The sequence below is a fragment of the Peromyscus californicus genome, unplaced genomic scaffold, assembly GCF_007827085.1.
Source record: "Peromyscus californicus insignis strain IS unplaced genomic scaffold, ASM782708v3 Scaffold_19__1_contigs__length_69161282, whole genome shotgun sequence".
Lineage (NCBI taxonomy): Eukaryota > Metazoa > Chordata > Mammalia > Rodentia > Cricetidae > Peromyscus > Peromyscus californicus.
Genome location: NW_026294491.1, coordinates 62,371,652 through 62,384,951, shown reverse-complemented (window position 1 = coordinate 62,384,951; position 13,300 = coordinate 62,371,652). Strand labels below are relative to the sequence as shown.

Below are 13,300 nucleotides of genomic sequence, written 5' to 3'. Positions count from 1 at the left end.
CCCGTCCCTCACCTGAACTTCAATCAATTTCACCGCTTCTTGCCCCAGGTTCAGGCACAGCTCTTCAAGGCTTGGCTCTCTGTTGTAAAGGGTTAACGGCAGCATCTGCTTTATTGTTACTGTAAATCAGATGGCACCTGTGTATGAGGCCGCCCGGGAGAGACTGGGCATGGCATGGGGTCTATAGGGCATGCCACATGAGTCCCATCTAGCCAGCTCTAAGTGGCTCTCTCTCCGTCTCTTCTGGGTGTCTCTTAACCCAACACACAAGCATCACACCGCTGCCCCAGTGCTGCCGCTGCCAGCTAACACATGCCTACCATGAGCCCAGCTCTACCAAGCTGCTTTGTCTAGACCAGTGCACCAAGCTTAATAAGTAGGTAGTTTCCTACATCCCACTCCAGAGTAAGCTCAGGCTGTGGTAGGATTAAGTATTCTGCCTGGGTTTACAGCACCTTTTGTGAACTCTTAGGTGGTACGTCTGTTTTACTCCAAAGTCCATGTTCCTCTACTATTAGTGGAGGGACACTCATCAACAGATTAACGGTCAGCTGACTAACGGGTTCAGGCTGCTTCAGGCCCCCACTGTGGCTTTCCTCTTGGGCTGGACACATCCGTGTATGTGGAGGACAGGGCAGAAGCTGGGTCTCCTCCTCAGCTGCTCTCCAGGTTTCTTCCATGTGTACATGTTTATATGTATGTGAGCACACGCTTATGAGTGTGCATGCACAGGATGGATGTGTGTGTATGTGGAGGCCAGAGGTTTACACAGGAAATCACCCTCAGCTGATCTGCCTTGCTCACTGGGCATCGTCTCTCAGAGCTCACTGACTCGGCTCTTCTCACCAGGCAGCATGGTGGGGGAGCTGGTCTCCTTCTGAGGCTGAATTACAGGTGGGTCGCCATGCCAACCTGGTATTTACATCAGTTCTTGTGCTTACATGGTACGCATTTAACCACTGAGCCATCTCCCCTGCCCCTCTGCCTTATCTTTTGAGACAGGCTCTCTCACTGAGCCTGGAGTCTGCCCAGTCAGCTAGACTGGCTGGCAGCAAGTCCATTTCCCCAGGGCTGGGATCGGAGAAATGCACCACTGTGCCAGCTTTTTATATGGGCTCTGGGGGACTGCGGTCAGCTGTATCTTTATCTTAAAGTGCGATTTTAAATTTTCATTTCTATTTAGTGTGTTTGGACATGCACATGCACAGGTCAGAGGACACTTCCAGGGGCAGTTCTCTCCTTCCGGGTGGGTTCTGGGGGGTGAACTGGGGTGCAGACGCTGCAGTAGTCTTATCCGGTCCACAACTGCCGGCTCAAGATCTGGCTGTGTATGACTGAACTAAGTAACTTGACTCATGGGTGTTTGTCCGAAAACAGCTGAAGTGGATGTACACCCATGAAGTGGTTCGTGAGGACCGGTCCTTGGTGGCGAGCATTTATCTATTCTGTTTTTACTGTCTATAGAAGGAAAAGCCCCCGAATCTTAGTGGGTCCTGATTTCTTTTACTCCATCTTTTAGATCCAAGTGTGTCAGGGCGCTGTTCTGCCAGACCCAGCACCAGCTCCGCTCCTGCCTGAGCGCTAGCTCCTAATCCTGAGCTTTACTCCTGCATAAGCACACTTCAGGCTTACCTTGTGAATGGCAGCCAGCACCTGAGTGGAAGGTCACAGGCGGGCGGCGGGGCTGTAGTTCTTTCTGTGGTGATGGCAGTCCGGCAGTATGTACTCAGAGCACGGACACCTGCTATTAGGTCAGGAATTCAGTGTACAGGACAGAGAAGTGAAGGAAACCCACAGGACACAGGCCTCCGTATGCTTTAAAAGAAGCCTTCTCCGATGTGTGTGTGTGTGTGTGTGTGTGTGTGTGTGTGTGTGTGTGTGTGCCATGCCAACCACTCTCTACTTATCAAGCCAAAAAAAAAGAAGCGCAAAGATTTCAGTGCAGTGGAGTCTTGCCTCACCCTGGGCTTTACATGCAATTGAATCTCACAGATGTGCAGGTATCTTCAGACAAAGCAGGAACACCTATCAAACAAGAACGCCATCTGCAAGGGACAGAGAGAGGTACTTACTTGCACCTACCAGTACTTGCAAGTCACTGGATCCAGTGAGTCACTGGTATTGACCACAGTTCTCAGGGCAAAGTGCACTGCACAGGAGCTTGGTGAATGAATCGCAGGGGAGATGAAATGATGCTAAATTCCTTGAAAGAACAAACTCTCTACAGTGGCCATGGGCAGTGGCTCTGTGAGTCCCTGGGTTCAAGACTCCTGTGTGTCACAATGTACATTCAGTTTCTGAAACAGCACTGCCATCAGGTCACTTGTTGACTGCACCTCTGGGCAGCACAGAGGAAAAGGCCGAACTTCTAAGCGCTCAGCAGTCCATGAACCACAGGTTGTTCTGGGAACTTCAAAATAAAAACGTGGGTGAAAATTATATCATTCATTTTCTATTGAATGAACAAGTAAACATTTAAAATTAGGCCAAACGAGCTGGGCATGGTGGAGCATTCCTTTAATCCCAGTATTTGGGAGGCAGAGGCAGGAGGATCTCTGTGAGCTTGAGAAATAAAAATGAATGAATAAATAAATAAAAACAATAATACAGTAAAATCAGCACAGGTAGTCAGTGGCAACTATGTAAGTGTGTACATCTGGATAGTTTATTTCAAGTTATACAGAAGTCTGCTAATGTTGTTCAAACCAGAACAGAAGCAATGTCAGGTAGAAAAGAACAGATACAGTGTTTCTTCAGTCTGCCGTGAAGGCTTCAGTGCTTGAGGAGTCAACAGAGCAGGTCAGGGGGGCCTGACTTGTCCTCAGCTGGAGCTAGTCCATGGCACTCACCCCGGGCCTGCTCCGTTCCGGTCCAGGCCCAGGTGGCATCCCCAGGCTATGACTTGCTTTCTTCTTTCTCCTCAGTGAGTGTTTCCCACATTGGCTCCTTGATATGTTCTGGCAACTGCTGTATCTGTGTCTAAAACCAGAAACAGACCCAGCTGGAATACAGTGTGGACTTTGAAATGGACTCTGCCTACAACCAGATCTATTGACCTGCCACATCCTCCTGCTTCTCACTGATCCCCTGACTTCGAGACCTTCAAGGAGGGGAGGGAGCATAAAGCATGGTGCATAAGTTGTCTCATGCCCAGTGACCTCTGGGGGGCTGTCCTGTGGTCCTCAAGCCTAAACAACTGTTGGAGAGACTTCCACGGTGGCTCAATGAGGACGTGGGTGGTGGTGGGGTGGGCCTAACTCTGTTCCCAGGGTGCCACAGGCCCTCACCCCCACAGCTAGGACAAGGCTGTATAGTAAAACAACCCAGCTGGCCCTCTTGAGGCAGGAATTTAAGCCTTACCTTTGTTACTTCCATGGCAACCCCTTCGGGTAGGTTCCGCTGGATATATTCCAAGTAGACGTTGGCTGTGCACCCAGTCAGGTGTTTTAACTAAAACGGAAATATGAAGACGTCCTGACACAATGCAGGTCACAGATCTTTGAGTTCTCTGTCCCTGTCACTCTCCACCATGCTCCCTCCAGTGATGAAGCCTGTTCTAAGAGATCTTACACAGAATCTCATTTTAAAACATACAGGAGGCTGGAGAGATGGCTTAGTAGTTACAAGCCCTGGCTGCTCTTGCAGAGGACGCAGGTTCAATTCCCAGCATTCACACAATGCCTCACAACCACCTGTAACTCCAGTTTCAGGGGATCCAATTCCCGCTTCTCACCTCTGCTGGCTGTGGGCACATGTGACGCATAGACATCCATGCAGGCAGACCCCGTACACAAAAAATGAAGAAAGCTAAAGAGGGTTTGGTTGTCGTTGTTCTCACATGTAGGAGCCAACAAGATGGCTCAGTGGGTGAGGGCAGAGCCCTCGAAGCCTGAGAACCTGACTACAATCCCCGGCACTCAGCGTGGTCAAAGGAGAGGACCCGCACCACGAGCTATCCTCTGACCTCCACACATGGGGTGCCGCATGTGCCCCTCTCCCCACAGATAAATGTTTTTGTTTATTTTTTATTTTTCAAGACAGGGTTTCTCTGTGTAGTCCTGGCTGTTCTGGAACTCATAGACCAGGCTGGCCTTGAACTCAGAGATCTACCTGCCTCTGCCTCCCCAGCGCTGGGATTAAAGGTGTGCGCCATCACTACTCAGCACAAATACATAAATGTCAAAAAAAAAAGAGAAAAGTATCGATGCCCTGACTGAACCTGATGAAGGGCTTTACGTTCAGCTACGTGCTGGGTAAAGGTTTTGGGTGTCGCACAGTTGCAGACGGGCTGACTGAACCCACCTCCAAACATCTGTAGAGCGTCCTCATCTCATACTGAACTCTGTGCTTCTTAAAGATGTGCACCGACTTGAGCAGAGTGAATCGCTCTATTTTCCTTGGCGGTTCGTGTCTGAAATGAACGGACAGGACAAATGTCAGCTCAGTGATGTCCCACGTGAGTCACTGCTACCAAAGCCTCGGTCTGCAGCTTTGCAGGTCAGACCCACTCAATTACAGGCACTGACTGCCACTTACTGACTCCAATTGTCAAGCCTCATCTCTAACAGATGCTTTCACAAATCTCAGGCCAAAATAAACACTGCAGATAGAAAGAAGAATCTTGCCCACAGTCCCATCAAGCAGTGCCACTCAAGAATGAGCACGCACACACACACACACACAGGCCATCTGATCCTTCCTAAGGCCCTCCCTCACACACCAAGCATGCCAGTTATGAAGAGTGGCAACAGTGTGGACATAATTGCAATGTCTGCTGTGTTAGGGTAATTTATGGATACACTGACAATCCCAGAACAGTCTGTTTTGGGAAACAATTTAGTCCTTTGTTTGTGCTACAAGGACAGGCTGCCAGGGCCTCAGACAGCCCCGCTCAACAGCAGAAGGGGCGGGTGCCCAGAGGCAGTTCCATGTACCCTGCAGTCACTTCAGGAGCTCATAAGCGCATCTTACTTGAGGCTCCCAGGGAGGTGGTGTTGCTCAGGATGGCTGCACATAATGGAGGTGTTAGCCAATGAAGCATCATGGCCAGAGTCTAAACGGAGAAGTGCCTCAGAGCCTCCTCTCAGGGAGATCCCAGACAGAAGGCTTCCAGGGCTTACTTACATTAGTGCAATGTCTAGACATGGTTTCTCTAATTTTCCTTGTTTCCTCATTCTAGTACTTAACAATTCTAGCAGACACAAAGTGATAGTACTTTTCAAGATGATCAGGACAAGCTTCAACTTTACCCACAAATTTATCCTATTTTACAAGTTCAGACCTATCTGGGATCACAGTCAGGTTCCTGGCTAATCACCCAATGGCAGACAACAAGTCAGATTAGGAAAGGTCATACTCACACGTTAATAGAAATGCCAAGTTCTTTAGCAGCGAGAACAGCAAAATACTCATAACTGTCTAGTACAGCCTTGTCGTGGGCTTTCACTAAGATGGACAGGCGTTTATACAATGTGTCTGGCTCACTGGAAGTGCTTATCTGAAATAAAAGAGAGAAGTTTTGGTTTTGGTTCTTGTAATATTTATTACCAGCAAATTTAACATATTACTGATTGAACGACTTCAGAATTTACTAATAAATGAGAAAAATAACAAGCAATGTTTGAAAACTACTAGCTTTACTACTTCCAAGTCACACCCATCTGCCAAAAGACCTTCCAAACCGGTCAAAATCTACTGAGAATCAAACAACCTTCAAGGTTACTACAAAATCACCAGGAATGTTCCAAATTAATTATTACTGAGCCCCAGATTCTGGTAAGAAAGGACTCAGGGTCTGCTAACAGATGACCTGGGTAGGAGGCTGGGCCTGAAGAGCTATCTTCTGGCGGCTGGATAGAGAGAGAACTGTACGATTTCCTGGCTCTCCCGTGTACTCACGTTGAAGGTAGGGTAATGACACCTGTGCTGAAGCTCGCAGCATTTCCGTGACGAAAAGCTACGAAGACACCAGTTAAAGTGCTTATAAATGTTAAACACGGCTACACAACTGCTAAACACTGTAATCTTTACACAAAGCCCGGCTAGCTCTATTCACCCCTTTTTATTAGGATTTATTCATGTATGGTTGGCCTGTCTTCACACAGAAATTATTCATGTCTAATTAAAATGTTATGACACTAGCTGGACCTTCCACACTAATACCTAAAGACCTTAGAAATAATGGGCTTGACATTTCTGACTATCTTCCAAGAGGTGAATTATCTTCATTTCCTTCACCCATTAAACTGGTAAATGTTATTACTAATCAAGTGAGTCAGAGTTAAATTACTTCACCCCTGAAAAGAGAGCTACTTAGTAAACAGAAAGGCAGACATCTATTCTCAATTATTCCAAATAAGATGGTTGGAAAAACAGAATTAACTATCTTTACATCAAAATTGGTCCTAAGATGTGTTCTGTTTGATTCGTGCAGGGTTTATTTATTTAAATTCTTGTGGTATCAGAGAGTTCTAGGCAAGAACTCTACTACTGAGCTAGCCTCAAGCTTCCCTATTGGCTTTTAAAGCTATTGTGAATTTGCACCAAATCTCAAGAGACTTCTCGAGATGTTTTGTGAGATCATCATTGATTTAGCTTGAAATAGGTAGACATCTAACATTACAAGGTCTGATTTCTCAGAGGTCCTCAAATGACCAGGACAAGTAGTGAGGAGACTGTGTGTGTGTGTGTGTGTGTGGTTTGCGCACACACTCAAGCCCTGGCATGCACGTGAAGGTGGCCCAAGGACAACTTCTCTACTATGTGGGTTCTGGGAAATGAACTCAGGTCAGGTTGATCAAGTGCCCCTACCCACTGAACCACCTTTCTGGTCTTCTAGGTCACTATAGCAAAACATTCGACGTGCACTAACTTGTCTGTGTGCATGCCGTGGCACACGTACGGCGGTCAGAGGACACCTTGCGGGAACGGCTCTCACCTTTTACTGTTCGGGTCCTAGGGCTGCACTCAGGATGTCAGGCTGAGTGGGAAGTGCCGTTACCACTGAGTCAGCTCACCGGCTGGACCATCTATTCTGAAACAGGGTTTCTCACTGAACCTGGAGCTTACTGACTGGGCTAGACTAGCAGGCCAGCAAGCCCCAGGGACTCCTCATCTAGTCCCCCTCAGCACTGGGATTACAAGCACGTGCTGCTGTCCCCAGCTTTTTACGTGTATGCTGGAGATCCAAACTTGGGTTCTCACGCGGTGCTCCAGCCCTCCGTCACTTCTTATACACAGGCATGGCCGTGGAGCACCTGAGCTGGAGACCAGCATTTATACATTGTCTTGGATATCTCTCTTTCTTTTTTTCCAGAGATTTATTTATTTTTTATGTACACTGGGGCTTTGCCTGTGTGAGGATGCATGTCTGTGTGAGGATGCCAGATTCCCTGGAACTGTAGTTACAGAGAGTTGTGAACTGCCAGGCTGTGGAATAATCCTGTCGTACACTGTAAAGATCTGCCACTCCAATTGGTTTAATAAAAAGCTGACCGGCCGATAGCCAGGCAGGAAGAATAGGTGGGTCGACCAAACTAAGGATGCTAGGAAGAAGGGCAGAGTCAGCAGAGTCACCAGCCAGACTGAGAAAAAGCCATGGGTCTTGGGGTAGCACACAGATGAAAAGAAATGGGTTAAGCTGTAAGAGCTAGTTAGTAATAAGCCTGAGCAACTGGCCGAACATTTGTAATTGAGTCTCCTTGTTGGTTATTTGGGAACTGGTGGGCAGCACAGAGAGTTCTACCTACACTGCCATGTGGGCGCTGGGCACTGAACCTGGGTCCTCTGGAAGAGCAGCCAGTGATCTCAACTGCTGAGCCATCTCTCCAGCCCAATATTTCTAATATTTATTAAGTGAATAAAGAAAAAGGAAACAGTTGCACACTGTGGATGAATGATTCCATGTGCCTGAATAAACTATATATATGGACTCACACCAAACTAAAAAGAGTTTTTTTGTCTTGTTTTGTATTTGAGACAGGGTTTCTCTGTGTAGCTTTGGAGCCTGTCCTGGATCTTGCTCTGTAGACCAGGCTGGCCTTGAACTAACAGAAATCCACCTGGTTCTGCCTCCTGAGTGCTGGGATTAAAGGCGTGTGCAACCACTGCCTGGCTTTTGTTTTGTTTTTTAAAAGACAGAAATGGAAGGATTTGGAATTTTTACAACTTTAGAAAAAAAACCCAATGGGCTGTGATGATGCATACCTTTAATCCCAGCACTCAGAAGGCAGAGGCAGGTAGATCTCTAAGTTCAAGGCCAACCTGGTCTACAGAGTGAGTTCCAGGACAGCCAGGGCTACCCAGAGAAACCCTGCCTTGAAAAAAACAAAAGAGAAAAAAAGAAAAAAAATCCAAAGCAAGAGTTAGGAGTAAAGACATATCTGTAACCTTATCACTTAATACTTAATACAAGGCAGGAGGATTAGGAGTTCAAGGTCATCCTTGGCTACATAGCTAGTTTAAGACTAGCCTGGGCTAGACAGCATTCTTGTCTTAAACTCTACAAGGTCACATAGCTACTTGTATATTCCCACTGTGCCAACGATCTGCATCAATGTGAACAGAGCACAGCGAATGCCCAGGCTCAACATTCAAAAGAAAAGACTTGAAGGCTACAGAAAGATTATTTTTCTGTAACATCAAAAGATTCAGCATCGCTAATTAGCGCACTCCTGAATTACGCTAAGAGTAAGAGCACTCATTACCAGTTACCTGGGATAAATGCCACACCCCCTTAGGACTTACTGTGACAGCATGAAAACAGCGCGCACGGAGGGGGGGGGCTCCCAGGGACCTCAGGAGTCCGCAATGTGCATCTGCTGGTGTTCTAGGGTAAAATGGTCAGGTGTGTGGGAAGTAAGCCGGAATGAGATAATCAGGAAAAAAACAGAATGAAATAGTTAATGTAACTCCCTCTGTTGTTGCTGTTTTTTGAGATGGGGTGGCACGTAGCCCAGGCAGTCCTTGAACTTGCTACGTGATTGAGGATCTCTTACCTCTAGCTCCTAAGTGCTGGAGCCAGAGGCCTGCACTGCCATGCCCTGCCGAATGGGAGTTACCCACCGTAGGTTTGATCAAATCCCTTGGAACATCAATGTGCAGGTTTGACAACGGTGCCCACTTCATACTGGTGCTGCTGTGTGGGGAAGAGAGGTCTCAGTCAGACAGCATGGAGCCCGTTTTCTAGCACAATGAGCAGCACATCTAGTCGAATACTTACAGCAGGAGGCCGCCAGTTTGGGCTGAACTGCGCTTAGAACCATTTACAGACAAATTCCCCAGTTCCTAAAAAGAAGGGAGACGCAGGTGTCAGGAACAAAGTTGGTTCCCACAGCACTGGTGATTTCCACTCCAAGTCAGAAGGTGCACGGTGCTCAGTTAAGGGTCTTGATTTTTCAGAGGAAGATACTGGGCATGAAAATGACCAAATTAGATTTCATCAAAAACAAAGTGCTTACTGCTCTTAGGACCCCGGTTCAGTTCCCAGCACCCACAACCTTCTCTAACTCCAGGGCATCTGGTGACCTCTGGCCTCCATGGGCACTCACAATGCATGTGATGCACATCACAATGCATGCGATGCACAGCAAACTCAGATAGATAGGTACACACACAGACAACACTCAGCTAGGCATGATGGTGCATGCCTTTGACTGGAGTACTTGGGAGGTGGAGCAGGGAGATCCCTGAGTTCGAGGACAGCCAGACTGTCTCAGAAACAAAACAGAACAACAAAAATCTTTTAAAATTACATGTCTGTATGATTTAATCTGTTGACAGCTGGAATAACCTTTGCTTGGCTACAGCACCTTGCCTGTAAAGAAACGCAGCACACATCACGCCCATACCCATCATTACTACTGGGCAAGGAGCCCTGACTCAACACTGCCCAAACCCCGTTAGTGAGCGCCCCCTGGTGGAACAGTTTTAGGAGGCAATTGGCACTGTTCAGAACTGTGGTTTCTCATCCACCCAATAATCCTTTAAACTTTCCAGAGATTGAACAATGTAGCCCTGAAAAGCAAAAATAATAATAATAATGATAATAAAATAAATAAATAAAAACACAACAAAGATGGAACTAACAGGGAAGCACAAGTAAGGCTTAGTTAAACAACTAACGGTGCTTTTAAAACAACCTGTTTTCAATGGCCTAGTGATGAATGAACACCTTTAATCCCAGCACTCGGGAGGCAGAAGCAGGAGGATCTGTGAGTCTGGGCCAGCCTGGTCTACAGAGCAAGTGCCAGGACTACACCGAGACCCTGTTTCAAAACAAACAAACCCACCCCCAAACCAGCCCACGCTTCTGCTTCCTTGTTCTCCACTCATGCTGTGAGACACCAGCATCCAATCTGACTTGGCTTACATGCAGGAACAGAAACCAGGCACAATGCAGGAGCATGTGTGATTCCTCACTCCACTCATACAGTAAGGTCTCCTACATCGGTGACCCCAAAACCTAAGAAGCATGATGACTCCCAGTCATATTCATCTCTAAAATATGTTTGTTTGAGACAGGGTTGCACGCAGCACCACCTGGCCTCCAGCCGGATAGATGACAGTGGCCTTGAGCTCCCAATGTTTGCCTTCACCTCCAAGTGTGGGTTGTGAGCCACTGCACCTAGCTTTAGTCTTTGAGGGCTTGGGTGTGTGCAGATCTGGCTGGGAAATGTTTTTCATACAAGTGCAAAGATTTCAGTCTCTAGCATCATATTTTTCTTTAAAAAAGGTCTTCATTTGTATGGGTGTGTCTACATGCATGTATGTGCAAGTGCAAGTGTGTGGAAGCGAGAGAGGAAGCTGTTGGGTGTCATTCTATCCGTCTCTCCCCATGCCCAAACTTGAGTTTTCTTGGCTAGTCTGGAAGCCAGAAAGCTTCAGGAGCCCTCCTATGACCCCTGGTAGGTGGGGTCACAAGTGAGCAGGAAAGCCCTGCTCCTGAAGCTGCATCCCAGTCCTCACAGCTGTGCAGCAAGTGCTCTAAGCCACTGGACCGCCTCTCTTGGCCCCGTATATTAAGACTGGTGGGTATGAAAGTGTGGCTAAGACCTCTCAGGAATCCTTATCACCTTTCAGGAGGTCTGTAACCAAAACTGTTTTCATAATAACACTAGACATGACTCAAGACTTATCTGTTTCCATTCTCTCACAGTGGATGTTTCCAAAGCTGCATGAGTTGTACTGTATAATAAAGGCGGAATGCAGAAACAGACCCGAGAATAAAGCATCAGGCACTTAAACATTACTCTTCATTAAATTTGCTTTTGAAAACCGTCTTTCTAAAGTGTTAACTATTTAACATGTGAAGACTCCGAGGCAGAGGACCTGAGTTCCACTGAAGGCTAAGAATGCAGTTCAGCGGCAGGACCTTTGTTTGGTGTGGGCAAGGCCCTGGGTTCAATCTTTAGCATGAGTTTTTTTTTTTCGTTTTTTGAGACACAAGCTCAGAGAGCCCAGGCTATTTTTGAACTCTGTGTGCAGCTGAGAATGACTTTGAACTTCTGATCCTCTTGCCTCAACCTCTCAAATGCTGGTAGTTCAGTGTGGGCCACCACTTCCTGGTTTATGTGGTGCTGCAGAACCAAACAAGGGCCATCTTTAGGTACATCAGTCAAGCACTCTAGAAACGGAGTTATATTCTCAGGCCCCCTTTTTTTCATTCATTTGTTTTTTGGGGGGTGGTGGTGGTGGTGTTCGAACCAGGGTTTCTCTGTGTAGCCCTGGCTGTCCTGGACCTCGGTCTATAGGATAGGCTGGCCTCGAACTCACAGGGCTCTGCCTGCCTCTGCCTCCGAAGCGCTAGGATGTGTCTATTTTTGGAGACAGTCTCGACATGCAGGTCAGGCTGGTGGCAATCTTCTTCATGCTTTCCGAGCGCTGGTATCACAGTGTGAGCCATCACATCCAGTTCTCGGCTTAATTTTCTAAACCACTAAATGGCCACTGGTGACACTCACGAAGGCTGCGAGGCCAAAGTCCCCGAGCACCGCCTAGTTAAAGTTTTTTTTTTTTTTAATATTTATTTTGCGACAGGATCTCAATACCTATGTAGCCTGGCTGTCCTCGAACTCTGAAGTCCTCCTGCCTCAGCGCCTCCCCCGTGCTGCCATCAAAGGCATGAGAACGCCGGTCAGGATTTCCTTCTTCAAAGAACCTCTTGAGGGCGCTCTAACCCACGCCCGACCTCGGAGACCTTCGCGCCCATCTCCCCGGAGTAAGGAGACGCCTCGGTGCAGTGCCACGCGAGGTCCCGAGCCCCAGCTCGGCCCCCTGCCTCCGAGGCTGGCCCCCTGCCTCCTCGGGGCCCAGGGCTGTTTTCATCACCCTTCCTAACGTGAAAGGTGGGTTTCTGAATAGACTTTCCCATCGTCCCCGCCCCGCCATGCTACAGCTCTCGTTCCTATCTCAGCAACTGGCGTGGGATCCCGAGAGGGAAAATCCAGCCCTTTCCCTGTCGCTTCTAAACAACCCAAGGCAGCAGCCCTGGAGGGGAACTCCGGTCCGGCCGGGCAGCGGGTGGCAGCGAGACCCAGCGACTGCGCCCGCGGCTCGCCGGGGCCCGCCCGCCCCTTTACCTGCTGCAGGCGCCTGCACACTGCCGCACACGCCGCGCGCGCCGCCATCTTGGTGCCCTGACCTCACAGGATCGCTTCCGGGGTCACAGCGTTGTTCTCGGACCATAGAGTTCGACAAAGAGAGAGAGAGAGAGAGAGAGTCTCCTGGTGTTCCCGCACTGAAACAACCATAGAGACGTGGTTCTTTTGATTTTTTTTTTTAATTTCGACTTTATTGTTTATTTACTTATTTATTATTAACTCATTCATTTAATTTTTTGAATGGTTGTGTCGCTTTTGTGGTTTGGGTAAACTGGCTTCAGCCCCTATCTCGTTACCAAGTTCTGTCTAAATGCTGTTTATCCTAAAATCCTGTTTGTCTTGGGTGGTTGGTTCAGTTTGGTTAGAGACAAGCACAACAAAACACATGCTTGGAAAGAAATTTACTGCTACTGCTGAGTCCAAATTCTAACATTCTACCTTGTTGCAAAAGCCATTTTATTCTTAAACTCTCTTCACACCAACTAGAATGCTTGGTTTGTTAACGGAAATTTTTAAGCTTTGTTTTCCAAAATGTCTTCACATGCAGTTCAACATATTGGAAAGCTCTACAGTTAGGAGCTCTGGTTTCTGTTTAGCTGGGTGACTTGTTCAAATTTCTTCCCCACTCTGAACCCATGTTCTCATATGCCGAGTAGGGACAAGAGGATAAAGTGTACTTATAGCAGAGGATTAAATAAGAT

General features: G+C 47.6%; 1 protein-coding gene across 2 annotated transcripts; it reads right to left on the bottom strand.

The window, feature by feature from the left end:
* Positions 1-2,643: 2,643 nt before the first annotated feature.
* Mrps10 (mitochondrial ribosomal protein S10) lies at positions 2,644-12,646 on the bottom strand. Of its 2 annotated transcripts, none has more exons than XM_052745530.1 (7): positions 12,579-12,646; positions 9,221-9,285; positions 9,064-9,136; positions 5,361-5,497; positions 4,303-4,411; positions 3,361-3,450; positions 2,644-2,979 (listed from the first exon to the last, which is right to left on the bottom strand). In XM_052745530.1, the coding sequence occupies exons 1-7, from the start codon at positions 12,624-12,626 to the stop codon at positions 2,896-2,898; spliced, it is 606 nt and encodes a 201-aa protein (XP_052601490.1). In that variant the 5' UTR covers positions 12,627-12,646; the 3' UTR covers positions 2,644-2,895. The 2 variants fall into 2 exon arrangements, with proteins under 2 accessions (XP_052601490.1, XP_052601491.1); XM_052745531.1 differs by having other exon boundaries at positions 9,064-9,133; positions 12,579-12,642.
* Positions 12,647-13,300: the final 654 nt, after the last annotated feature.